Raw genomic sequence first — 25,142 nt, 5'->3', positions numbered from 1 at the left:
CTATTAAAGCAGGACTTCTGCCTCAGAGGGACACGTATTTCTTTTGAGTTACACCTCCAGAGAAGAGATTCAAAATGAGCGGAAGGGGGAAAACCGGTGGCAAGGCTAGAGCAAAGGCAAAGACTCGATCTTCCCGTGCTGGGCTGCAGTTCCCGGTCGGTCGTGTCCACAGACTGCTGCGTAAAGGCAATTACGCTCAGCGCGTCGGTGCCGGCGCACCCGTCTACCTGGCGGCTGTGCTCGAATATCTGACCGCTGAGATCTTGGAGTTGGCCGGCAATGCTGCCCGTGACAACAAAAAGACGAGAATCATCCCGCGTCACCTACAGCTGGCTGTCCGCAACGATGAGGAGCTCAACAAACTTCTTGGCGGAGTGACTATCGCCCAGGGCGGTGTCTTGCCCAACATTCAGGCCGTTCTCCTGCCAAAGAAGACCGAGAAGACAGCCAAGTCCAAGTAAAACGGCACTTTGCTACCACAACCCCAAAACGGCTCTTTTAAGAGCCACCCACTTTGTTTAAAAGAGCTATATTTCATTAACAATTGTTTATACTTGTCATTAGATTTTAGCGGGGAGAAAATAAAGAGGTAGACTTAATATCTCACAAACAACGATTTAGAAAATATGTGACATTTCAACAACTAAAACGACAATAGAAACCCGTAAGGGAATGTTTGAAATATATGTTTTGGAAAAACAATTTTGATGTTTGAACAAGATCGTATTTATGTTTTGTGAATTATTAATTGTGTATTTCAGTTTTACATACTGAAGTGTTTGTGTACTGCGAATGTCAAGAGCGCAACAAAAGAGAGGTGTAACCGAGCGAGCATCTTTCGAGAAGTTTGTAGCTCGCCAGCCTCCGGAAACAATATTTTAGAAAGAACACACTGGAGGCATATTTATCAATTTTGTAAAAATCATTGTTATTTGACAGGTTTAGTTAAGTCGTGTATTCAATGACAGTTCCAAATAAATATATGGCAAGGATAACTTTACTCTTTAAATAAAATGTGGTGGCTCTTAAAAGAGCCTTTTTTGTAGAAAAAGTGTTGAATCACTTCTTTTTAGGTGCTGCCTTCTTGACAGTTCTAGGCTTGGCCACCTTCTTAGCAGGGCTCTTCTTAGCCGCGGCGGTCTTCTTGGCAGCAGGGGCTTTTTTGGGCGCCGCCTTCTTGGGGCTCTTTGTAGCCGCCTTCTTGGCTGCTTTCTTGGGTGTCACGGCCTTGGCGGGCTTCTTGGTGGATTTCTTGGCCACGGTCTTCTTGGCGGCGGCTGTTTTGAGCTTCTTGCTCGGCGTTGCCTTCTTGGCAGCGGGCTTCTTTGTTTTGGTGGGGGTCTTCTTGACAGCCTTAGCAGGTGCTTTCGCCTTCCCTTCGGCCTTCTTGTTCATCTTGAAGGAACCAGAGGCGCCGGTGCCTTTGACCTGAACGAGAACTTCCTTATTCACCAGGCCTACGACGGCGAGCTTGACGCGGGTCCTGTTCTTGTCCACGTCGTAGCCGGATGCGACAAGTGACTTTTTGAGGGAGGCAAGAGATACGCCATTGCGCTCCTTGGACGCTGCGACAGCATTGACGATGAGCTCGCTAACGCTAGGTCCGGCCCTCTTCTTCACGGGCTTGGACGTCTTCTTCTTGGCCGCCTTAGCCGGAGCGGCTGGAGCTGGAGCTACTTCTGCCATATCTGCTTTAAAAGCCTAAATCGACTGATGGTTTTTCCCCCCACCAAGAGGCTGCCCTTAAACGCAACATGAGAACCGTGGAGAGTCAACCAGGCAGTTCGCTGCACAGCGCTCTGACAAACTCCTCACTTTGTGTTTTCTCCTCACACTTCAAATGGGGAAAAATCCCAAAGAAAACCATTTAAATATCTGAAAACGATTTTAATAGATAGCACACATGTACATTTCTACATCAAAGTTGTTTAAAAGTCGTATACTTCCTGCATTTTCGTTGCAGAGCTTCTAAACTCCGCCGATACACTCGCACGAGCAGCACTTCTCTCCGTATTTCCTCACTCATTTCTTCAATAAAGTTACTTAAAATGACGCACGAGTTGACAAAAAGTGTTTCACATATTAAGTAACATGTTCATCCACGGACCCAAACTCTAAACAAGCGCGTGTTGATGATCATTTTTAGAACAAGACGCCGTTTTCTGAGGGCAGCAAACACACATGATGACTGAGAAACGTGACTTGTGTCCGTTGGCATCTGATAACACTCTTCGCGTCTTTAAACTGCAATTATATTATTTCCAAGTCCTGAAACGTGTGTGTCTGTCTTTTTTATGAATAATTTACACGTATAGAAAGAACAAAGTAAACGTCAAATAACACGTTATACACTTCCAGATGCAAAATTTGTATCACTCATTTGGATCTGAAATTTTGACATGAATAACAATTTAGTATGTACAAGGCCTGGGCGTCTGGCTTAATAAGAATTACATTTAATTATTGTTATTGGCGGCCTCTTTTGTCCTATAAAAGTGGTCATCTTTAGGAAGAAGTGGGTCATCTAAGGTACAAGCACTAGCATGTTTACTATTACAACATTGTTGACTCATTACTTATTTTCATACGCTACAATTTCAACGTTTAGTCTGCCGGGAAAGGAGAATAGAAACCTTAAGGCCATTTGGAGAAATCTCAAAATCGAAACTTGCAAATTGTTTGTTGGCCACACAATATGGTCGCAGGATCGATGGGTGCGGTTCAGTGACGTCATGTGAATACTATCTCCCCCAACTTGTCATACGTCACCGAGCATCACCCGTCAATCATTTGAAAGCTTCATTTAAAATTAAGTTAATGGTTTCTTTTGAGAACACTTCTTCCTAAAGATGATACCAAAGGAGGACACTTAATTGTGATATTTTTTAAATCTTTGTTTATAATTAAGTTAGTTGTTTTTTTTTTCAAATAGTTCAAGAGAGACCAATATACAAATGAAGTTACAAAGTTTAATGAATTAAAAAAAAAAATGATGACACAGTACTGTTTTATTTTATTTTTTATTTACTGTATTAATTTATTTTTATCCTACAATGCTTTGCTGGTTAGGGGTACTTGGCAGAAGGGGAAAACAAATCGCGAGGGGTACATCACTGAAAAAAAGGTTGAGAACCACTGAAAGTGCGAAGAAGCAAGTTTGCATTTGAGTGGCCAGTTTGAACGCAATTCCCCCCAATCGCCAGCGAGCCTTGCGGCCGAAGGTCTCTTCTTCCAGGCGGGACTGAGCTCGAACACCAATCAGGATAGCCTTTAAGGGAACGTTCGTTACTCATGCGCAGCTGAAACAAGCGTTTAAAAGCAACACACGTAGCTTCAGCATCATTGTTTCACTTCCTTTCTATCGAAAGCAGAAGCCAGAAGATGGCAAGAACCAAGCAGACAGCTCGTAAATCCACCGGCGGCAAAGCCCCCAGGAAGCAGCTGGCCACCAAAGCAGCCCGCAAGAGCGCCCCGGCCACCGGCGGCGTCAAGAAACCCCACCGCTACAGGCCCGGTACCGTGGCTCTCCGTGAGATCCGTCGCTACCAGAAGTCTACCGAGCTGCTTATTCGCAAGCTGCCTTTCCAACGCCTGGTGAGGGAGATCGCTCAGGACTTCAAGACCGACCTGCGCTTCCAGAGCTCCGCGATCATGGCTCTGCAGGAGTCTAGCGAGGCTTACCTTGTCGGTCTGTTCGAGGACACCAACCTGTGCGCCATTCACGCCAAGAGGGTCACCATCATGCCCAAAGACATCCAGCTGGCCCGTCGTATCCGCGGAGAGCGAGCTTAAACTTTCTTGACACAACCACAACGGCTCTTTTAAGAGCCACTACACTACTTACAACTAAATGAGAAATTCCATATTTGCAGCAACAGTCACATAAAATGAAAAACCTCTAAGTGTTTTAAGTAAGCATTGTAGATTGCACACTTTTTGTTATTATTATTATTATTGTGTGTAAACGGACCAGCCAGTTAGCGCTCTCCCATTTGGGTCAATTATGAAGCGGGTTGAGCTAATGAGCTTAATCTACATAATGCATATATAATGTTCATTAACAAAGAAAAATGTACAGTAGTCTACTGTAATAGCGAAAGTGCATGAGAGGCAACGGCGTATAGTAGCCCTTGCGATGATTGGACAACCGTCCCTTCGCCTGAACAAGCCAATCAATGAGCAGCTAGAGTGCAAAATAAAATACTGTGCTGTATACTTTTTCGATTTTAAGGGTTCATAATACTGTAATTCTATATTTCATCTGACCTTTAAAACCGCTTTATCTTCAGAGGCTTTTGAATGGAAAATTAACACTCAATACCTACAAAATAGTTTAATAAATTTATTAAAGAAATGTCAGACATAATCTAAGATTAATTAAAACATGTGTTAAAACTGCGCTTTAAAAAAAAAAAAAAAAAGAAAAGAAATCTATAGGAACTGTTGCCAAGTGCACGTTGAGGTTGCCGTGGTTACCCCAATTTGAATATCAACATTATGCAAAAATTTCATGATTTTTTTCCAAAAATGTTGTAACTGGGATACCTATGATTCATCATTTTAGACAATCAATTAACGTGTGAGGAATAAAAGCTCTATATCTGAGAGAGTGTGTGGCCCTTAAAAGGACCGTTGGTTTGCTTGAGTCGAAAGTCAGTTTAGCCGCCGAAACCGTATAGAGTGCGGCCCTGCCTCTTGAGAGCGTACACCACATCCATGGCAGTCACAGTCTTCCTCTTGGCATGCTCGGTGTAGGTGACAGCGTCGCGGATGACGTTCTCCAGGAAGACCTTGAGCACACCACGGGTTTCCTCATAGATGAGTCCGGAGATGCGCTTGACTCCACCGCGGCGAGCCAGACGGCGAATGGCGGGCTTAGTAATGCCCTGGATGTTATCACGAAGAACTTTGCGGTGACGCTTGGCGCCTCCTTTTCCCAATCCTTTACCACCTTTACCTCTTCCAGACATATTGCTCTAATAGATTTAGTAACAATGATGAAACTGAATGGGTCGGTCCTTGTTATGAAACAGTACTGCGGACCTGAGAGAGGACAGCCTGACCCAATTCGGCGTGACGACAGTCACACAACAGCCCCTCCCCCACAACTTTGCCTTCTTTGTTAATATCGACAGTAAAAGTACATAATAATTATAGTATAATTGAACGTGTCATTTTGCGTGATAATGTCAAATTTAAATGAAGGTTTATTAATTTCCCTGTTAACACGAAGGCATTCATATTTGGAGCGAACAAGGATTAGTAATTAGATGGACATTATATGGTAGAAAGCACATGGTATAATTATGAAAAAAAAGGGTCATTTATACATGTGGAAATGTGAAGGTTATGACTCATTTTTTAGATTGTTACAATAATTTACACAAATAAATATAAGTGTTGTATCAAAGGAAATCGCTGACAATGATACTCATAACTTTTGCTTAATCTCAATTAAGTTTCAAGCAATTTATTGATTCAAGATGCATTTCAGAGTTTGGTGATATTTCCTTTTATTATTTAACAGCTGGAATCCATAACATCTAGGGCAAATTTATTACTAAATAGAAAATACTACTGTAACACTTTCACTTTCCTTCCCCATCATCTTTATTCATCATCCATATGCTCGCTGCTTTCTGTTCGGCCAAAGGTTTTCATCTACATCGCAGCAGATATTTTCCCTTTCAATGCAGCGAGGAAAAATTACTTTGCATACAGCATCCATTGCTCGAAGTAGGGTCAACTGGTCTTGAGGAAAGGAGTATGGTGGTAGCTGCTTCATGAGCATCATTGGATGGGTTGTTAACCAGGCCGCGATGGAAATTCACATTTATTTCCAGAATACAAAATGTCATACAAATAATCGGCTAACTGGTAGTGTATCAACGTGATAGTTGATTAGGACTTAATCAGAAGTAATGGTCTTCCTATATACACAGTACATTGACTAGAATAAAGAAATATACTCTTTTTGAATCAAGTGGCTGGCTCTTAAAAGAGCCGTTTGATAAGTGCAGTCTTTAAGCTTTACTTTGATTTGGCGGCTTTCTCGGTCTTCTTGGGAAGAAGCACGGCCTGGATGTTAGGCAAAACGCCGCCCTGGGCGATAGTGACCCCGCCAAGAAGTTTGTTTAGTTCCTCGTCGTTGCGGACAGCCAACTGCAGGTGGCGGGGGATGATCCTGGTCTTTTTGTTATCGCGGGCTGCGTTACCAGCCAATTCGAGAATCTCAGCGGTCAAGTATTCGAGTACAGCCGCCAGATAGACAGGTGCGCCAGCACCTATACGCTCGCCATAGTTGCCCTTGCGGAGAAGTCTGTGGACACGGCCTACTGGAAACTGCAGGCCGGCACGAGAAGAGCGAGTCTTCGCCTTTGCTCTCGCTTTACCGCCAGTTTTTCCTCTTCCGGACATTTTGTAATTGCTTGCTTGGTTTTGTGTCTTTTCAACTCGGTGAGTGTGTACAACACAGCTGTATTTATATAGGGGCAGTTGCTGCTCATTGATTGGCTAGCTGAAGCGGAGAATTGGTTGTCCAATCAGCAATGAGTTGAGGGGGAGGTACAATACATACATTGTTTTTAATAATGGATGCATAAAAGATGCTTAGCTTCAGCTAATTTGTGGTCTAACAATCTCAGGCTTTGGAACACAATATTGCAAATATTAATGTATACAAATATCAGCATAAATCACAATCATCTTGGACAATAGTGCATGCATCAGAAGAAAATCACTTTATTAAAATGAATTACTATTGCATGCTTGCTTGGTTAACTGTTAGCTAGAAGCATGCAATCAACTCAAGATGACATTAAAATTTAACCCAAAAAGCTCAACATGAAAACGAAGGACATGTGTATACATTATCATTTGTTTTCATTAGATTTGTACCTTTTTATTCACACTTTAGATTTCATCACAATTTGTGTTTATTCCATTCATTTTTCATTAAATATAATCTTTCATCAAAATCAGTCAAATTCCTTCCCAAAGGCAGTTTACTAGTCATACAATATCCAGGTGCATAACATATTAAAGTAATAATTTATCCTCCAATCCATTATCTGAGCCACCTATCCTCACAAGGGTCAACATTTTAGAGTACTATTTGACTCAAAAGAATGTATCAAAAATACCTAGACTGCAGTGAAATGCCATGGAAATTAAGTTTTCCCTAGAATGTAAACAAATGTGGTAACAGTATCGGATCGATACCAGAGCGCTAGTATCAATATTTTACATTTATTTACTTATTTTGGTTTCTAATCCGTCCCTCGAGCAATTCCTTTGTAGCACGCGCGCATGTGCCGGCCTGCCAATATGACGAATCACATTATGCTTCATTTGAGGTTTTCCAACAACAGTACTAGTTGAGGTAGGTATTATGTAAGTACAACATGTAAGCATTGTTTATGTAATGTGACTAGACTAGAATTCGGTGGCTGACGTTTCTTTGAGTGCACAAGGGTAACATTACTACAACATGGCAAATATAATTAACAGCCCTGGTATATTTCCGTTGAGGATATATTATGGTATGTCTAAATGGGAGCGGTGTTCATGTTTTGCACACGTAAATGGATCAGCGGGGAATACAAAATAACTCTTGAGAAGGCGTGTGTGGCTCTTAAAAGAGCCTTTGGGTCGTGGTGAGTCCGGAGTGGTCTACTTTGAGCTAGTGTACTTGGTGACGGCCTTGGTGCCCTCAGACACGGCGTGCTTGGCCAACTCGCCAGGCAGAAGGAGACGCACTGCAGTCTGGATCTCCCGGGAGGTGATGGTGGATCGTTTGTTGTAATGAGCCAGACGAGACGCCTCCGAGGCGATGCGCTCGAAGATGTCGTTGACGAACGAATTCATGATGCTCATGGCCTTGGAGGAGATACCGGTGTCGGGGTGCACCTGCTTCAGAACCTTGTACACGTAGATAGCATAGCTCTCCTTCCTAGTTTTCCTTCGCTTCCTGCCAGTCTTGCTGGCGGATTTGGTGACGGCTTTCTTGGAGCCCTTTTTAGGGGCGGTCTTCGGGTTGGCTGGTTCGGGCATCGTTGGCGACTAAACTGGGATATTTTCAGTTGTAAGCGTGCGGTGGCAAAGCAGATGTATTTATAGCCTTTGAATGCAAATATGTCTGTGCCATCGCATTTTTCTGATTGGCTGACACCATCTTTTGCGCTTGCTCAAACGCTGTGTGGCGCTTTGTTTGGCTAAAGCTCTCTGCGGACCTGAAAGAGGACAATTTTGAACGAACTCACTGACCCTTACTCATCCGTTCCTGACGCAAAACCTTTGTTCTGTTTTTAAGAAATTTGAGAGCTATTTCACGTGTGGCAGTAAAAACAAACAAACATAGATTTTAGTTTACGTGATTATAATACCGTTAGAAATATCGATCCATGTTTTCTCCATTGTATTCAACAACCAGCTGTCAGAATAAATAGAGAAGAAATTAAACTTTTGTGAAAATGTTTATTTTTATCACTTCACAGGAATAAATATCTTAACATGGAAGGCTTCTATTTTCACATCTTGCCCCTGTGATGTAAATGTTTATATTTAGTGACTTGCATTTCTCAAGCTGTTTAATATACACAATTGAAACAATATTATTTAAGAGACATTATGAATATTTGGCTTTTTATTCTGAGATGTTTATTGGGAGGTTGGGCAAGACACTGGTCCAAAAATGCACATAACGCATCCTCATCTTCTGTCTTACATAGTTCCTATCCATCTTATTATGGATCTCCAGATATTGGTGTCCATTGGTAAATTTAGGCCAGGGGGTGGGTACGCTCAAGTCTCCTTTGTTGGGATCTCTGTGGACATGAAGAAAACAACACAACAAATGAACGGTGGAGCTCTATTGGCATAATTTTCGATAAATTCATTTGTATTTTGGTCTAAATAAGCTTACCCAGTTTTGGCAAAATTGGTCCAATAGGCAATCATGTATCGAGCAAGATCACGGTGGCGAGGCCAATATCCCAGCGGTGTGCTCAGAGGCTTTCCAAAGACGTACTGCAGGTCGTCAGCGTGGTCAGCACCCATCCAGCTGGGATACGGCCTACCGATGCCTCCCATGCGGTTGGGCTCAGAGAAGAGATAGGAGTAGGTGCTGCCAGTTCTTTAATGAGACAAAAAGAGAACAACCAAAAAAGTGTGTTTAAAAATTGTGTAAAAGTGTGTTTAAATTATAAAATGTAACAATGCATTTCAAAGGACGTCAATTATACACAGATTTTCGCTATTTATGGAACAGCCCAGTCCCTATCCACGGCAAATAGTGGGGGTCTACTGCTATACAAAATAAACTTTATGCTCACGTGGCATTAGCAGCATGAAGGTAAAGGGCAGCCTGTGTAGGAACCAAGAAGATGTAATCTGTTCCAATATCCACAACGGTTTTCTTAATGTCCTCCTTGCTGGGATTGGTTGACCATGTTGAAGTGTACGTGGAGTAAGCTTTTTCCAGGCCGGCTTTGCCGTGGTCTCCAGTGTACGTAGCCAGCAGCGTCTTCATGTCATCGCTGGCATTAGGAGAAGGTAAGAGGGAAAGTCTGATTAGCCAACTGGTCTGTCACTTAAAACGGCAGTCAGAGATACAGAAACATTTTGAACAGTGACAGAGTTCCATAATAGATGAAAGCTAACAGCTTTGACAAAAATAATCAATTTACTATGAAGGATTTACAGACATTTTGCTAGATTATGTTCATTTTCAGAGTCTCCAAAGTGGACATTTGACATAAGTGTAAATTTAATTTTAAAGATGTTTGCAGCCAATCACTTTCTGAAATCAATCACCCATAGACAAATACTCAAGGACCTCGTTGTATATTCAGATAACTGGAGCAAATACTTACATAGACGTGTCTACAAGGTGGGAGTTGATTGAAGGGATGTCTATTGCAGTGAAAAAATGTCCATCCATGTCATTGACTCCAGCAATGTAGTCAATATCGGCGGCATTATGGAACAAATTGGAAGGCGCATCGGGCAGGAAATCCCCATCAATTACAGCAGATAGGATCAAGTTGTGTACGAGGGGTGCTGAAGGAGGGAGAAAGTTGACTTAAGACTGTTTTCTTCATGTGTACTGAAAAGTACCTCCATGTAGTTTTCTAACTTGAAAACTAAAATATACACATAGAGTGTAAGTTGCTTACCATCTGGTGAGCCGGACAAATTGAGAGAGCCTGCTTTTGTGAGGAGCACAGGATCAGTCATCTTCAAACAGGCGGCCATTTGGTCATCAATGGGACAGTTGACTTTCATAGCAATCTGAGCAGAGTGGGTGAAATCATCTGTCACGGTTTTACAACCATTATAAATAATGTAAAGGAGTGTCCAAAAGTTACACTATGAAGCACAGACAAGTCAGAGAAATGTATGTGTACCTGCTCGGCGATCTTGCGGGGGTTCTTGATGATACCCCAGGGGCAAAGAGCAACACCACTCTGGGAAATCGCTCTCTTGATGATGCCCTTGTTGTGGGGAGTGAGGGTCTGTGAATGGATATGTCAAAATGAGAACGTTAGAAGTGTTCTGGTAGGTGCAGGGATCCATGACAAATGCAATTTGGCTGCTTGGTAATGATGTGCTGCCTTCAGGAGTGAAAATTAAGGGATACTTGACTCATTGAGCCATTTTCAGCAATAAAAAGTTAATATTTTGTCCAGAATGAATTTGATAACATCTTTATCTTGTGTTTTTAAAGGTATTAATTGTACATGAAAAATAATGAAGTTATAAAATTCATTCTTGACAAAATATGAACTTTTTACAGCTGAAAATAGCTCAATGAGTCAAGTATCCCTTTAAATGTGATCTCTTTACAGAAATTTCATAGAGATTATAAGAGTGTTCTTTTATTTCTTCCGACTCTTTTTTTTATTGTTTTTATTTTGCAGTTAAAAAAATGACAAACGGGAAGAAAAAAAATGACAAAAGGAAAGAAAAAAGTACAGAGGAAGAAAAAAGTAGATATTTCTTCAGACTCAACCCATGCCTTAAAAATGAATGAATTATATATATATATATATATATATATATATATATATATAAATATATATATATATATATATATATATATATATATATATATATATATATATATATATATATATATATATATATATATATTTATTTATATATATATTTTTAAATGTTATATATATTTTTTATATATATATTTTTTATTATTCTTATTATTATTTATATATATATACTGTATATAAATTAAAAATATTAAATAAATAAATGTCCTCTTTCTTGTTACCTACTGGTTAAATACTTAAATGAAAAGATGTTAAAGACAAACCACTAGGCACCCTACCTGGAAGCTCACGCTAGCACCACCTGCAGACTCTCCAAAGATGGTGATGTTTTCTGGGTCTCCTCCAAATGAGCGGATGTTTCTGTGGACCCAGGCGATGGCAGCCTGCTGATCCCAAAGGCCGTAGTTCCCTGTCACAGGGCAAACCATTTGATGTTATCGGAGATTAAAATCGTTTTTTTTTTGTTTTGACTCTATAGTGCCTTTTGCTAAAAAAATAAAAAGTAAAAAATAAATAATACCACCTAGTACCTGGTAAACTAGAGTCTCCAGTGCTGAGGAAGCCCAGAGTTCCCACACGATATCCCAATGTCACTACTATGACATTTCCTCGATCTGAAATCTCCTGCCCGTCATAGAGATAATTATTCAGGAAGTTAGCACCCATTGAACCTCCAGCCAGGAAGCCGCCTCCATAGATCCAGACCATGACCGGGAGATTGGTTGACACTAGGGAATAAAGATGATTATTATTCTTTGGACCAAATGTGATATGCATTTGAGGTGTCAAATACACGGCCCAAAAAGTGGCCCATAAACTACGATGGGTTTGACACTCCTGCCAATTGTGAGCTCATTACTTACCTGATCGGCCATGAGGAACCCAGATGTTAAGGTAGAGACAGTCCTCGCTTCCTCTCGTCTCAGTCATGATAACGTTCAACTGTAGGCACCTCTTCCTGTATTCGGTGGCCTTCAGAACACCTGATCATAGACATGTTAAAATTAGGACAATTTCTGTATGGGGACAACAAAGATAGTGTTACTGTTGACTGGAACAGCGAGAGCAGATGTTCATGGTAACCATGCAGCCCAAATATTGTATTCGTAAACATCCAACTCACCGTCCCAACCAGGATGACGCTTTGGTTTCTCAAACCTTCCAGGAAGGTCTGCAAATGGAACCCCTTTGAAGACGTCCATGTGGTGACGGAACCCAAGACGGATGTTCTCGCCCTCTACCATGCCGCCCTCAGTGAACACCACCCCCAGCTAAAGACACAAAATGACCATCAGGCATTTATGTATTGTGCAAGTTCATCAACAATTAAGGATCTCTTCATTTTATTATGTCACTCTGAATTTAATTTCTCTTTTTTTTCTCCTGGAGAGCTCAGTATTGTTCATTCGGTAATTTTACCGATTTGACATGTCATCATCATTGCTCTCCTTTTTTTTATTTTTATTTTTTATTTTAATTTAATTTCTTATTTGAAATTTCAAATTGAGTTTGTTGGAGTCTGTTAAAATTCACATCCATGAATTTTGTTTTCCGGTCATCCTCACTAAGGTTGTGGATGAGCCGGAGCCTATGAAAAATATAAATAAAAAGAATATGGTAATAGAAAATTACTTTAGCATGACTGTTGATAAAACAGACACGCTATGCCTTTGGAAAAAAAAAAAGTGGAGTCACATAAAATTGCACAATTTTCTCAGTTAAATTAAAAACATAAAATAATTGTGTTTTCCAACTTACAGAGGTGGCAGAGGCCGTCTCCAGAAACACAGCAACGGTGACCAAGATCCACAGCTTCTCCATCGTGACCCAAGTGAGATCCTTGATGATTGGCCACTGGACTTTTATAATGTGGACACTCCCCCGGACCCACCTATGAAAAATGTGTTTTGTTTTCTTTGCATTTTTAGTTATGTGGGGTAAGGGAAGTTGACACAGCTGTGTTTTTAACTCAAAGTCACACTGCAAAGTTAATCATCACACGGCCAACCATAGTTTTATCAGAGATTAACAGCATCTCTTCCCACGTACATATTTTGCGACGGATTAAATTATTTTAACTCAGACAAAAACAAAACGAAACAACAAAAAAAGTCATAAATCTCATCGATTAACTCAATTGAAAGTAGTAGTAGTTGATATACATTTCAGGTGTTCTAGCAGGCTTTTCCAGACTTTTTCTTTCTTTCTTTGCAGCCACAAACCGGAAGGTTTAATGCTAATCCTGTGAGTTTGAACTTTTCATTACTCCCTGCACCTCATCTGAAGCAAAGAAAAACAGCCGAAGCCACCATGTAACTGTACGAATGTTGGTCATGCGATGAGCTAAGAAGTGTGTTTGTGTCAGACATACTTTTTCGAAATATGGCCCAAAAATTACAGCTTGCTTTCATCTGATCTTTTCCATGTGTTTAGGAGATTCTGAAACCAGTTGAAAATAGGCAACAGTGTTAGCACAATTTTTTTGTGGTTCTGCTACAAAGCAGAAAAAAAGTTTTGAAAATCCTACTAGATTAGAACGACTGATATTTATTTCGGGTATGTGTGGACTCTAATTTAACATGTGTGTGAATGTAATTGGCTAATACTGAACGGGGCCATATAGGGGTGCACACATTAATTACTTCTCCTGTTGAAAATATTATGTTGGTATCCTATTTTTTTTAATATCACAACAACCTGACATTTGATAAGGGGTGTGTAAACTTTATAGCTATGTATTGAGTATGCAAGTACACGTGAGGACAACATTATTGGTACCCTTCTGTCCAAGAAACAAACATTTACAGATAATGTACTAGTTTAAATCAAATAGGCTATTGCTTTATTTTTGTGGTCCAACAGAATGATTGAAAAATGATAAAAACAACAAAACTGGCTTTTGGGGGAGATCTCCAATTTTTTAGACAACTATCCACAAGTATTTTGGTCCACCTCTTCAAAATGGTTTCAGCCTTCTCAGTTTTGAAAGGCGCTCTCTCCAAACTGCATTTTTTAGCTACTTAGAAGGATTTATTTACAGTTCAATTAAGCCTCAGAAAATAGCCCAATGTCATGTTCTAGCTTTTTTTTTTTTTTTGTATTTTCAGCTGTGTATGTATTATGGTGTCTTTATCTTGTTGGAAAAAACACAACCTGCTGCACAGACCAAACTTTCTATCACTGCGCCATCTCCTGATTTGACCTTTTAAGTACCGGTAACTGAGTTCAGTATCTTGCTCGAGGACACTTCAACATGGCCACAAGGGCAGAGGATTGAACCCACGACTTTTGGGTTGGGAGACGATCACTCTACCAACTGAGTCATGCCACCAGTGCGTCTTCTGTGTCAAGGTAGGTCGTGTTCTTTTTGCGCACAAAGCTGAATCATCAGAACGTTTTGGCTCGTCAACATGCATTTTTCCAAATTCCAGTCTCATCAGTTTCAAGCTGTTTTAGTGATCGGATCGCTATAGGTTTCACTTCTTTACGCAAGGGTTGCAACAGTTTTGCTTGTCCCGTACATAGAAAGAACACCAGGGAAGCCCAGTTATGTACGTACCTGTGCTGCCTTGTTGAATCCCAGCACAGGGTGTCTTGAATCTCTGCAGAAAACTATGAAATCCCAAGACCATCAATGCATTCTGGAGCAAAATGTGCTGCCCAGTGTCAAAAAGCTTGCTATTAACCACGTCACAAGCTACAAGATAACGACCAAATAAACACGACTAAAAATACCCGCAAACTAAAGCTAAGATCCAAATTTCTCATTGCGCTACTCTGAAGTGACCTTCGATGAATCCTGAGCTAAATTCGATTGAACATCTGGTGAAGGATCAGAAACACGCAGACAGCTGGAACAGTTCGAACAAGAGGAGAGAATTAAAAAAAAAATGTTGGCAGTTACACAAGACTCATAGAGTAAGAGAAATCATTTGTTTGCATTGACTGCTTCAAAAGGTTGTGTAACAAAATATGAAATGTACCGACATTTTGTCTGGGGCAGTTTAATTTGTCATCTTTTTTTTTCTCCCTATTTTAAATGGATGTGTCCAAACAATTACGTTAAATTCTGAATATTATTATTTTTTGGGCGAGTACCCCCCCCCCCACCCACACACACACACACAAAAAAAAAATCAGACAGTGGTATACAATGAAAGTGATACAATGCAAACATAATTTTTTATTCATGTCAAATGGAAGGAAAATACGCACAAAGAAAATTGACACAGTATCAACATTTGTTACATGTAATCCAGCATTTCTGTCTCCATTTCATTTTCGCTTCCCTCTGATGGCTGATATTCTTCGTCCTCATCCTCATAATCATCATCACCTTCGTCATCCGCGGCGTCGACTTTTGAACTCCGGACCGCGCGTCTCGGTCGCAAGGACTTCTTTTGCAACACTGGTGGAGAAATATTCTTTTAACAACAGGGCTACATAAATTCATTTTTTTTTCAAGGAAGAGTAAAGGAGTGCACTCAAAATGAACTTAACTAAAAGTTATGGATCGGTTTCATCAGCTTTCACTTTGCAAAAGGGTAGAATTCAACTAATTAAACTTATGCTGAGGCTTTACTTAAACTTTATCTAACAGGTTCTACATCAGGGTGACAGTCAACTCCAACAAATGGATGTCAATGGGATATTTACTAATAAATTGATACTAATTTCCTTACGCGCTTTTTGTTCTTGGATAACCTTCTTAACCATGGATGAAATGATGTCCCTCAGCTTGTCCGTGGTGCCCACAGCACACCAGCCATCCCGCTCATCGCACACTTGCTCTGCACCGCTCTTCTGCTTGACGATTTCCTGGATACTGGACACATACAGCAAAAAAAATAAAATAAAATAAATATAATTTAAAAAAATATTTTTTTTTTATTTATGATACAACCTTAAAAAGTGTGAACATTTTCATTTTCATTCAATAAACTTTTTTTCGGTATATTTTCTTTTCTTTTCGTTTTTTTAATACTTATACCCAAAAACCCCTCTGTGCTTCACACAGTCTCATCTAATACGCTACTATCAAGAGGTTAGGTTACACATTGTCATGCCCATCTTTTGCACATTCATACTGGAACTGTTGAATAAGTCATTAAGGACTGGCTTGGAAAGTTGGCATATATGTAAATATAAGATCCTGTAGATTGACACCTGAAGCTTTGTGATATCAAGGAGTTGATCTTCTGGAATAACAATAACACGCATTGTAGCAAAGGCTAAAGTCTACATCGATGTTGGCTCACACAAAAATTGAGGACATTTTGATTTTGGATTTTTGTAGCTTAAATTGCCTTTCTTTGTGTTTCTTTCTGGCCGTCCATTAGCAATAGTTTTGTTTACTTCAAAGGGAAAAAACACTTCAGGAAATCATATTAGCTTACTCATGACATTACCTTATCAGCCATTGGTCAGTTTTTCCACAATTTGTATCAAAGGTTTGAAAGCTAATGTGACAACTGAGTAAGACCTGTTCAAGTGAAGACCATTCCAAGCTTTCAATAAAGATGGTTAACTAAAAAAAAATAATAATAATAAAAAAAAGTGTGAACATTTACATTAATAGTTAAACCCCTGGCAACAAAAGTGAGTACACCCTTAAGTGAAAATAGTATTAATATTCACGAGTAAAAAAAAATAAAATCTGACAAACAGATGTAAGAAAAGCAGAAAATCCACAGCGCTGCAGTCTACCTTGGCACATGCAAGTCACACAGCTGGTAAAACATCTGGCGGTGAGGAGGTAGCATGCCCTCTCTGAAAATATAGGATGAGCCCTATGGACATCAAACAGAGCAATTCATATCAACTTTTCATTAAACATCTTATTATATTCATTTAAACCATCAATACTAGAAATGTTTTCAAATAATAAATACACAAAATTTGCTTTATATTGTCACAACAAAACACCCCCGTCAAACTGGGAAATGGATTCAATCTAAATTGCAACGCACTCTTAAGATGTCAACTGACCTGTTGCTGATAAGAGATTTGGACTGGATCTTTACTGGTGCTTGAACCCTCCTCACTTGGAGGTTCTGTCACACTGGGCAGAGTTGGAAGTTTTGTCACATTGGCCGGAACTCGACCTGGGTACCAGCATGAAGGGAAATTAAGCATGCTAGCTTAATAGCATAACTTGCTAACCATGGTTGATTTCATTCCCCCAGAGCTAAGTGTATTATTGTTCATTTGAAAGGGAATGTACAGGTAAAAATTGTTTATAAAGTCAAGTTTAAAATTAAAAATATAATTCTCTTCATCAAACAAAGACGTATCGCTTGTTTCATTTTGGAAAAGACAGAACATCGACATGACATTTTGATTTGCATGAATTTGTTTTGGATTTTTAGCAGAGGTGTTGAAATGAGTGCATTAATTTTGAGTTACCGGTTATTTAAACTTCCTTTAAGTCCACTTTTTTTTTTTTTTTATGCAAGATAAATGGCCGCCCCTTACTTGGAAAGCCTGTATGGGAAATTCCAGTCGCAATGCAACAGACACGTCCACGTCAAAATTGAGCAATAATACATTTAATAATAAGGCGTATATTTATGGAGACTGCGGTCAAGTTGTATTTTGCAATTTTAAAAATGTGTAAAAATTTCACAAGTTACTTAATTTTAAAGAATAGATAGCTCTTAGTATGGAAAGAAAAAATGCACTGAGCGGTCACCAACGTCTTACAAACGCAATTATGCCATCTATTGGCAGAAAAATGACCTCAACACAAATCAATATTCTACCCGTTTTTTACAGTACAGTACATCTTTTTAATTTTAACTCAATTTTATGAATTATTATGAAATTACTGTATCAATGACTAAAAGATGCACCCGTATTACTATAAGTTTAAAAAAAAAATCCACTGTTAACAAAAGTATGAAAAATGTGAAATAAAAAAAAAAATTGTACATTTTAAACAGATATAAAAATGTGAAATTAATTGTGAGTTCATTATTGAAGTCATGCGATTAGTTATGATTTAAAATTGTAATCGCCTGATACCCCAAATTTTTAGGAAACATAACTATGATGGAAAAACTATTAATTGAATAAATGCATCCACTGACCGGTCTTGTTGACTGTTATCGGTAGGGTGTAATTCATGGTACTCCTCTTGGGTTTCACCAGTAGATCACAGTCATCAATCAAATATTCTAAACATGCAAAACAGAGCGAGACCAAAAAGTCAATATCGAATAATATACAATAATTACATTAGTAGGTCTGTTTCCCATTCCAGCTCTTTTATTACCGCCTTTGTTGCTACAGCGCATCCTGTAGTCGAGCAGCTGGTACGTCTTGGCCTCAACTATCTTTCGGGGGTCATAGCCATACTTCACCCACAGACTTCTCCATGGTCCAGTCACCTTGTAAAGAAATTGGGAGGAATTCTGATCAAACTTGAGCTGGTGGGAAAATACCATGCATAGGCCGGGAATCATTGGAATATTTAATAATAATTTGAATGAATGGAGAAACGCGGAAGTAGTTGCTGAAAAAGCGGGGAGAATAAAAAACACAGGGATGTGATTTGACCAAAGTGAAATTATCTGAAAATTTAGCCGGGGGTCTGGGGGCCGCTGGCACCCAGCTAGGTCCAGGGTTGGCTCATGGGTTTTCCGTGTTTTTAAGTACTTTCAATGCACTCACATGACAAAGAAATAGACAAAACAACAGCATAAATTTTCAATGTATAATGAACTATCCCATATAAAATGGCAGTTTTAGTCAACTCAAAATCAGTCACATTCAAAAACATTGGACTGCCTTTGCTTTTAAAAACTATCACTGAGAATATCATCATATCTAACTAATGTGATTACTAAGTTAACACATACATAATGTTGAAGAGTTCAAATTTCATGAACAAATAATTATATCATGACCAAATGAAAAGTAACTCATATTAGAGCATACCACAAATGTCTTTGTTATAGCAGAAGATGTTATCTGTCGGAGTCATGTGCATACACAATGAACTATTAAAAAAAAAAAAAAAAAAAATCGGAATTTTTTTTTTTGGGGGGGGAGATAAAAAAAAGCGGAATTCCGCGAATTAGCGGAAAAATCACATCCCTGAAAACAGGAATAACGTGAGTGATTGTCGGCATAATTTATGTCACATTTGTTGAAATCAGTAATTAAATATTATTTCATTTACAATTTTATTTTTTTTGTTTTTTTAGGAATGAATCCTAAGAATGCAGAATAAATAATAAATTGTGGATATAAGTGAATATCAAAAGGCTTCAACAGAGGTTATTTTGTTGTTTGTCCTTACCTTCACACGTCTACCCGTCTAGGTAACTGGGGGTTAAGAATAACATTTAAAAAAAGTGCATAATGACGTTCATTTATTTTATTTTTTTACGAGGCACACAGTGTCCTTTAACTCACCATGTAGTACGCCAAGAAAGGCAGGAGCACTTTGAGTTTGTCCGGGTGGATATTAAGGTTGGCCTTGACAGCATTCCGTGACCAGATGGGCCGGCTCTCAAACATCTAAGAACAAAATTTGGCTTTGAGATAAGATAAAAAAGCCCAGGAGAATTATGGAAAGTAAGACATGCTTGCCATTATATAATATTGCTAAAACAAGGTCACTGATGGCGGCGTGGTGCACTCGCCTGACTTTCATGCAGACAGTGTGAGAACCCAATCTAAGAGTATGATTGTGGGTGTTAATGGTTATGTGTCTATATGTTCCCTGCTATTGGCTGGCAACCTGTCTAGCATATATATATATATATATATTATACACACCCTGCTTCTCGCCTAATGCCAGCTCACCCGCGAACTTAAGAGGACAAGTGATGTATAAAATATATAACCTTGTGACAAGTGTATACACACTAAAACCAGGAATGCTTCACCTTTTTGTTAAACATACCGCAGCTAGTTTCTCCTCAGCCTCCTTGTCATGCTCCCTCGATATTTTTTTCCATTGAATCTTAGCCGCCTCCAGCGGTTCGGTTGGAACAACAGGATCGGTGTAGCTGACGAAAATGGCGTTGTTGGGCCGACGGGGTCTGTTCAGACCAATAAAACCCGTCTTCCCCTGGTTATCTGCTTGTCTGTACAAACAAACGAGGAAAAAGTAGATTTAGGATAATTTCTGATCATCTTTTGTCAATGAAGTCAGAATCTCCACAACAGACTTCAAGAAAGCCATAAAAAAGTGGCAACAAATTAAATTATTTAGATGAGCAAAAGATATTGCGTTCAAGTGCTAAATGACCACACACCGCCCAAAATGCTTTTCATCAGATCGGTAGAAATAATCAACTGGAGTGTCGAGACGTGAGAAGATGGCCGGGGGAAGGAAATATGGCATGGGCTGCTTAAAAAACTCTTGTTTCTCCGTTTTACGAAGGATGATTTTGTTGTACAAAGATGTGTGTTTTCCATCTTGACAGTGCACAGCAAGGCACTGATAGTCCGCCATCCCTGCAAAAGAGAAAGATCACTTACTGAATTTTTTAAATGTAGGCTCCAGTCATTGTCAATGGGGGGTTAATATAACAATATGTTATTATTGTGGGTGAAGGGTGTAGAACTGTTACACAGTATTTGGCCCAAATTGTGTAGTCATGTCTGCTAACCTCAAGTTAGCAATATGTTCTTTCTACGATATTAGAGGCAAATGTGTACTGTCTAGCCATATTAAAGTAAAGGTAAACAATCACAAATCTATCAAACAAACGATTGATTTAAAAAAAAAATAGCAATGATTTAGAATCACACCTTGAAATTTGTATGTTGTTCCAATGACTCCAAGTATTTCCATATTGATCTCAGCAACTTTGGAGTCTCTTTTCCGGACTCTCCTTCGCACACGAAGTAGGAGATTGCTGGATGAGAATCGGTTTCCGCACAGAGAATGACAGAAAGGATCTTGAGGTCGGTAGCGGAGTTCTAGCCGCCGATTCGGTTGAGCGAAGGTCTACGTACAAATTAACATTGTATTAGTATGGAAACTTGTACCCGGTGTACCGAATGTTTTGTGGTCCATATTTATGTTTGCATCACAAACAACAACTACTTAATTACACGCGAGATGTGCTTCACGCTTTCAAAGGTTCTGATTTACTTACTTCAGACACAGTTGCTGCACCGCCAAGAGTCTCTAGCATCTTGTTTACGTTGGAAACTAACGCTGGATATTCCACGCACACCAGCTTGTTGCCCCGCAGGTCCAACGTGGACGAGCTGCCAGGCACATTGTCCTGATTATGCAAATCGGTAAACGTCAGTTCCTCCAGCTTGAACCCCAATTGTACATCTTTGGAATCCTCCATTATTAATAATATATTTAATATAATATAATCGAAGTGTAAGGAGGATCCAACGAGAATCGTGCAGAAAAAATCTTCTTCACCTTCTCGCCTGCATGTCGGAAGACAGCAAAATAACTCCGGCTAGAAACTCTTATCGTTATACATAGTTCCGACACCGATATTCTTGTTAGATCATGATGAACCTTATTCTAGGTTGACCTGTGCCATCAATATTTTATTCATGGGTATGTTACAACTTTTTTATTTATGATATTCCTGCTGCTTTTTATTTTCCCCAAGGTATATGTATAACAAAAAAAATCGGATTTACATTACAATCAAACTCTGAATCTTATCAAAGTCGCAATTATAAATAAACCGTTTTAATGTATAAAAGCTCTCCAGTTTATTATCTAAATATACATAATACATTAACGTTGAAAATTGACAGTATTTTATAGTATGAGAAATACAGAATTGAAAGAGGCATCATCGCCTCATATCTGGCCACACGATGGCGATGCAAACCTAGTTTTAAAAAAAGGAAAATTAAAACATTTTTAAAAAGAAGGAAAGCCTACGATAGTTGACTACACAGTGTCAGTTATGATTATTAATATATTATAAACTGTCACAAAATTATAAATATATATATATTTATAAAGCCATGACATAATGCAGAAATTCAAGATTGGCTTGGAGACTACTAAATAAATAAACAATCATCTACGTGGGTTTTGAGGCAATACAATAATACAATACATAGCCAATAATATACAAATGAAGATTATTTCACTCACTATACTGATGACTATAACAAAACAAAAAAACTGTGAATGCGCTCTCGTGCTGCCTGAGTGGTGTCATCCCTATTGGTACAACAATTTCAGAGGATTTATGGTCGTCTCTCCTTTCCGGAATTTGTCAATAGGCCTACATTCACGTCTTCAGGGAAGAAAGTAAACAGTTTGTGTCTATGTTTACTAAGTTATTAAACATGTTCCTGATATATATGCAATTATTTTAGTTGTGATCAAGAGGGTTTTTTTTCCATTCAAGTTAGACTTCTTAGTTGCCTGGGAAAATTGATATAACTTGTTAAAAAGCATCACCATTTCTGTTACCATCTGACTTCGGGGATGTGCATGCTCACTCAAAGTGACATAATATTCCCTTGTTGTCATATGACTCAAACAGTTATGACAATCAACACAACACATTTAGGAAAAGTTGCTCAAATAAACAAGTCTTATAATATACTGCAATCATTACTGTATATGAGGTTTAAATTGGAAACTTCTGTAGTTGTACTTTTATACCAGCAACTTCAACATTCAAAGTCTGTAACTTAACTTTAGAGAACATCCAAATTGAAAGCTACCCAGCAAAGCTCAGCAAAGTGTTTGACATGAGCCCAAATGACATTACCAAAGGCACTGACTGACAATCAGTTGTGTGCTGTGGTGACATGTTGACATGATGATCTACTCTTTTACTTTAGCTTACAAGGAAATGTTTGACACTCCTACGTCTTTTGGTGCTATCTCTCTCGAAGCCTTGCCCGCTCCTCCCTGCCTCTTGGCTGGCCTGGTCCAACCGTTAAAGTGTGTGGAGACCATGATAGCATTATCAGACACAGTTTGCTGCCTGGCTTTCACTGGAAGAGCCTGTTGCACTCAGATTTCATGTTTTGTTGCTTTTTTTTTTTTTTTAAAGCTTACACTTGTTTCTCAAGTGGCACGCAATGACTTTTCTAAGCTTTTGCATGGCCAGCCTCTGAACCTGCAGCTGGCTGTTTGACAGTTGGAACAGTAAAATGTGGTAAATCTGCTCATATTTAGGTGTGTGCTGTGTGTGTGTGTATAAGGTTACGTTTCCGAACCTGTATTGAGCCAAGGCATCTATTTTACATAAGAAGAATTTCACAGCACCCCAATAAACAAAAAAAAATGTCAGTATAAGGTTGATGTTCTTTTTGTATGGTGAGTAAACAGGAAACTTGGATCTTCCCCTGCTGTCACTCTTGTGATGACACTGCAGGAGTGTCCTCGCAGTAAGCCATGTCATTGTTGCACTTATCTGGAGACATGCTGGGCCACAACACAATGACGCTGGCAATCAAGCAGTATCACGTCCGCACAATATGTGACTAAAGCAGACGTGATCATCCAGCTACTTCCTTTGTCTAGTCATATGGAGGAAATCTGAAATATGTTTAGCTGGAGATACAGTATGTAGCAACACTGCATATTTGTCATGACCCTATCTTTGGGATGATAACCTTTCTCTCGGATTTCCCGCTCTGCGTTCCATGAATTTGCCACCCCTCGGGCACATGGTTGCACAAACCAGGCCCGGCTCATTTGCATAGAGAACATTTGCAAGACAAATTTGCATCCATGCTCCATCAACTCGGCTGATGTGGATGTCTTTGAGTTTATAAAGGAGATTGGAGGGGAAAAAGTAATGGTTAGATTAAGGTGTCATTTTTGTAAAATACCATATGTTTGGACCCCCCCCCCCAAAAAAAAAAAAAAAAAACTTCTATCTTTGTGTTTCTTGTTGTTGCAATAATCCTTAACGCTTTCAGATTTATCAGAAATTTGCTGGCACTTTCATTTATAAAACAAGCTTTAAACGTACAAAACTTTTTCCCTTTTCTGCAAATTCTGCAGCATTGCAAGTGAACCTTCTATTGACCTGCAGCTGCACAGTTAGAAAGCAAATCAAGTACAATATATTTGCAACTTTGACAACACCTGGAGCAATATGCAAATGTGAAGGGGTTAAAATCGGCATTAACAGGGTTCCAATGTAACACGTTTTTCTGCTTTACACAACTGAAAGGAAAAATAAATCACATTTATTTTTTTATACATAAAGCTTTTCTACACCAGCAGTCATATTTCTGATGATGCTGCACATCTTGCACCTTTTTCTCCCGTTTTTCCTGAGGCTACGCACGACCCCTCCCCTATTCATAACCTGTGTCCTGTTTGCACACCCCACCCACAATGATCCTCCTCCTCCTCCTCTCTTTTCTGTTAGTTACATATGTTGGATTTTGATTAGCTCAGTCCCACTCAGACCAGGATGTCCCCGCAGCCCTGTAACTGTTACACAGACACAGGGGGCCTTGTTTCCTCTGTGATATCCACAAGTTTTGCATAAAGACCTCAGATTTGTTTGCCAGACAGCAAGCCTCCACATGTGCTCTGTTGCCCACGCAGACACTGATTTCTGCAGAAACGTAAATTGCACTGCCCGTACTATGTTACACTACCATTTGTTACCTATGGGCCTTAAACCAGCTGAATACATTTGAGATCAGAGTCATTAACTCATTAACTGCCATTGACGTCTATAGACGTCAAAAATTCATTTGAACTATTGCTATTAGTTTCACATTTTTTCCACTTTTGTTAACAAGAGTATGAAAACCTAGGAAAACATTTTTACATTTAGAACAGATATAAAATTTGTGATTACTCTTGAGTTAATTAGTGATGTCATGTGATTAATTACAATTTAAAAAATGTAATAATATAATATAATAATTATAGCAATAGTTCAAATGAATTTTTGACGTCTATAGCCGTCAATGGCAGTGAATGAGTTAAACTGGGAAAACAAATTTTGTCATAATGTGGTGGCAGCATTGCTGAGTTGGATCCCCCCCTGTCACTAACTGTGTGTACTCAGTGTGCGTCTTAAATTTAGAAATATAATGCATTTTAAAATACATGTACAGTAGCTAGTTGTCGCTCGTGTATATTCC

General features: G+C 39.2%; 7 protein-coding genes and 1 pseudogene across 7 annotated transcripts; 2 read left to right on the top strand and 6 right to left on the bottom strand.

Annotated features, from left to right (window-relative positions):
• The first annotated feature begins 74 nt into the window (after window positions 1–74).
• LOC144034296 (histone H2A-like) lies at window positions 75–955 on the top strand. The gene has a single exon (XM_077543014.1). The coding sequence runs from the start codon at window positions 75–77 to the stop codon at window positions 459–461; it is 387 nt and encodes a 128-aa protein (XP_077399140.1). The 3' UTR covers window positions 462–955.
• LOC144034295 (histone H1 pseudogene) lies at window positions 904–1,817 on the bottom strand (annotated as a pseudogene).
• A 1,543-nt stretch (window positions 1,818–3,360) lies between these two features.
• On the top strand, window positions 3,361–3,805 carry LOC144033915 (histone H3-like). The gene has a single exon (XM_077542323.1). It carries the CDS (start codon window positions 3,382–3,384, stop codon window positions 3,790–3,792), a length of 411 nt encoding a protein of 136 aa, XP_077398449.1. The 5' UTR covers window positions 3,361–3,381; the 3' UTR covers window positions 3,793–3,805.
• Window positions 3,363–4,980, bottom strand: LOC144033916 (histone H4). The gene has a single exon (XM_077542324.1). It carries the CDS (start codon window positions 4,968–4,970, stop codon window positions 4,659–4,661), a length of 312 nt encoding a protein of 103 aa, XP_077398450.1. The 5' UTR covers window positions 4,971–4,980; the 3' UTR covers window positions 3,363–4,658.
• Window positions 4,981–5,532: 552 nt separating this feature from the next.
• Window positions 5,533–6,437, bottom strand: LOC144064087 (histone H2A-like). The gene has a single exon (XM_077586321.1). The coding sequence runs from the start codon at window positions 6,415–6,417 to the stop codon at window positions 6,031–6,033; it is 387 nt and encodes a 128-aa protein (XP_077442447.1). The 5' UTR covers window positions 6,418–6,437; the 3' UTR covers window positions 5,533–6,030.
• Window positions 6,438–7,530: 1,093 nt separating this feature from the next.
• Window positions 7,531–8,059, bottom strand: LOC144033947 (histone H2B 1/2-like). The gene has a single exon (XM_077542373.1). It carries the CDS (start codon window positions 8,050–8,052, stop codon window positions 7,672–7,674), a length of 381 nt encoding a protein of 126 aa, XP_077398499.1. The 5' UTR covers window positions 8,053–8,059; the 3' UTR covers window positions 7,531–7,671.
• Window positions 8,060–8,644: 585 nt separating this feature from the next.
• On the bottom strand, window positions 8,645–12,956 carry LOC144064085 (bile salt-activated lipase-like). The gene is made up of 11 exons (XM_077586319.1): window positions 12,825–12,956; window positions 12,190–12,337; window positions 11,930–12,049; window positions 11,597–11,794; window positions 11,345–11,475; window positions 10,407–10,514; window positions 10,176–10,290; window positions 9,873–10,059; window positions 9,333–9,536; window positions 8,924–9,133; window positions 8,645–8,825 (listed from the first exon to the last, which is right to left on the bottom strand). The coding sequence occupies exons 1-11, from the start codon at window positions 12,885–12,887 to the stop codon at window positions 8,645–8,647; spliced, it is 1,665 nt and encodes a 554-aa protein (XP_077442445.1). The 5' UTR covers window positions 12,888–12,956.
• A 2,259-nt stretch (window positions 12,957–15,215) lies between these two features.
• On the bottom strand, window positions 15,216–21,504 carry gtf3c5 (general transcription factor IIIC, polypeptide 5). Its single transcript, XM_077586320.1, has 11 exons — window positions 21,182–21,504; window positions 20,832–21,030; window positions 20,333–20,534; window positions 19,978–20,161; window positions 19,485–19,589; window positions 18,340–18,454; window positions 18,155–18,241; window positions 17,055–17,170; window positions 16,773–16,855; window positions 15,749–15,891; window positions 15,216–15,474 (listed from the first exon to the last, which is right to left on the bottom strand). The coding sequence occupies exons 1-11, from the start codon at window positions 21,383–21,385 to the stop codon at window positions 15,311–15,313; spliced, it is 1,602 nt and encodes a 533-aa protein (XP_077442446.1). The 5' UTR covers window positions 21,386–21,504; the 3' UTR covers window positions 15,216–15,310.
• Between the last annotated feature and the right edge of the window lie 3,638 nt (window positions 21,505–25,142).

The sequence above is a fragment of the Vanacampus margaritifer genome, chromosome 14, assembly GCF_051991255.1.
Source record: "Vanacampus margaritifer isolate UIUO_Vmar chromosome 14, RoL_Vmar_1.0, whole genome shotgun sequence".
In the NCBI taxonomy this organism is placed as follows: Eukaryota; Metazoa; Chordata; class Actinopteri; order Syngnathiformes; family Syngnathidae; genus Vanacampus; species Vanacampus margaritifer.
This window is presented reverse-complemented; position numbering and strand designations above follow the sequence as displayed.

Coding starts and splice junctions, on each gene's coding strand:
- LOC144034296 (XM_077543014.1), top strand. CDS start 75: ATGAGCGGAAGGGGGAAAACCGGTGGCAAGGCTAGAGCAAAGGCAAAG.
- LOC144033915 (XM_077542323.1), top strand. CDS start 3,382: ATGGCAAGAACCAAGCAGACAGCTCGTAAATCCACCGGCGGCAAAGCC.
- LOC144033916 (XM_077542324.1), bottom strand. CDS start 4,970: ATGTCTGGAAGAGGTAAAGGTGGTAAAGGATTGGGAAAAGGAGGCGCC.
- LOC144064087 (XM_077586321.1), bottom strand. CDS start 6,417: ATGTCCGGAAGAGGAAAAACTGGCGGTAAAGCGAGAGCAAAGGCGAAG.
- LOC144033947 (XM_077542373.1), bottom strand. CDS start 8,052: ATGCCCGAACCAGCCAACCCGAAGACCGCCCCTAAAAAGGGCTCCAAG.
- LOC144064085 (XM_077586319.1), bottom strand. CDS start 12,887: ATGGAGAAGCTGTGGATCTTGGTCACCGTTGCTGTGTTTCTGGAGACG. Junction 12,050..12,189: donor GCGTCATCCTGGTTGGGACG/GTGAGTTGGATG, acceptor GTCTATGATCAG/GTGTTCTGAAGGCCACCGAA. Junction 11,795..11,929: donor GGTTCCTCATGGCCGATCAG/GTAAGTAATGAG, acceptor TTTATTCCCTAG/TGTCAACCAATCTCCCGGTC.
- gtf3c5 (XM_077586320.1), bottom strand. CDS start 21,385: ATGGAGGATTCCAAAGATGTACAATTGGGGTTCAAGCTGGAGGAACTG. Junction 20,535..20,831: donor AACAACATACAAATTTCAAG/GTGTGATTCTAA, acceptor TCTCTTTTGCAG/GGATGGCGGACTATCAGTGC. Junction 19,590..19,977: donor CTGAGGAGAAACTAGCTGCG/GTATGTTTAACA, acceptor TTTTGTTCTTAG/ATGTTTGAGAGCCGGCCCAT.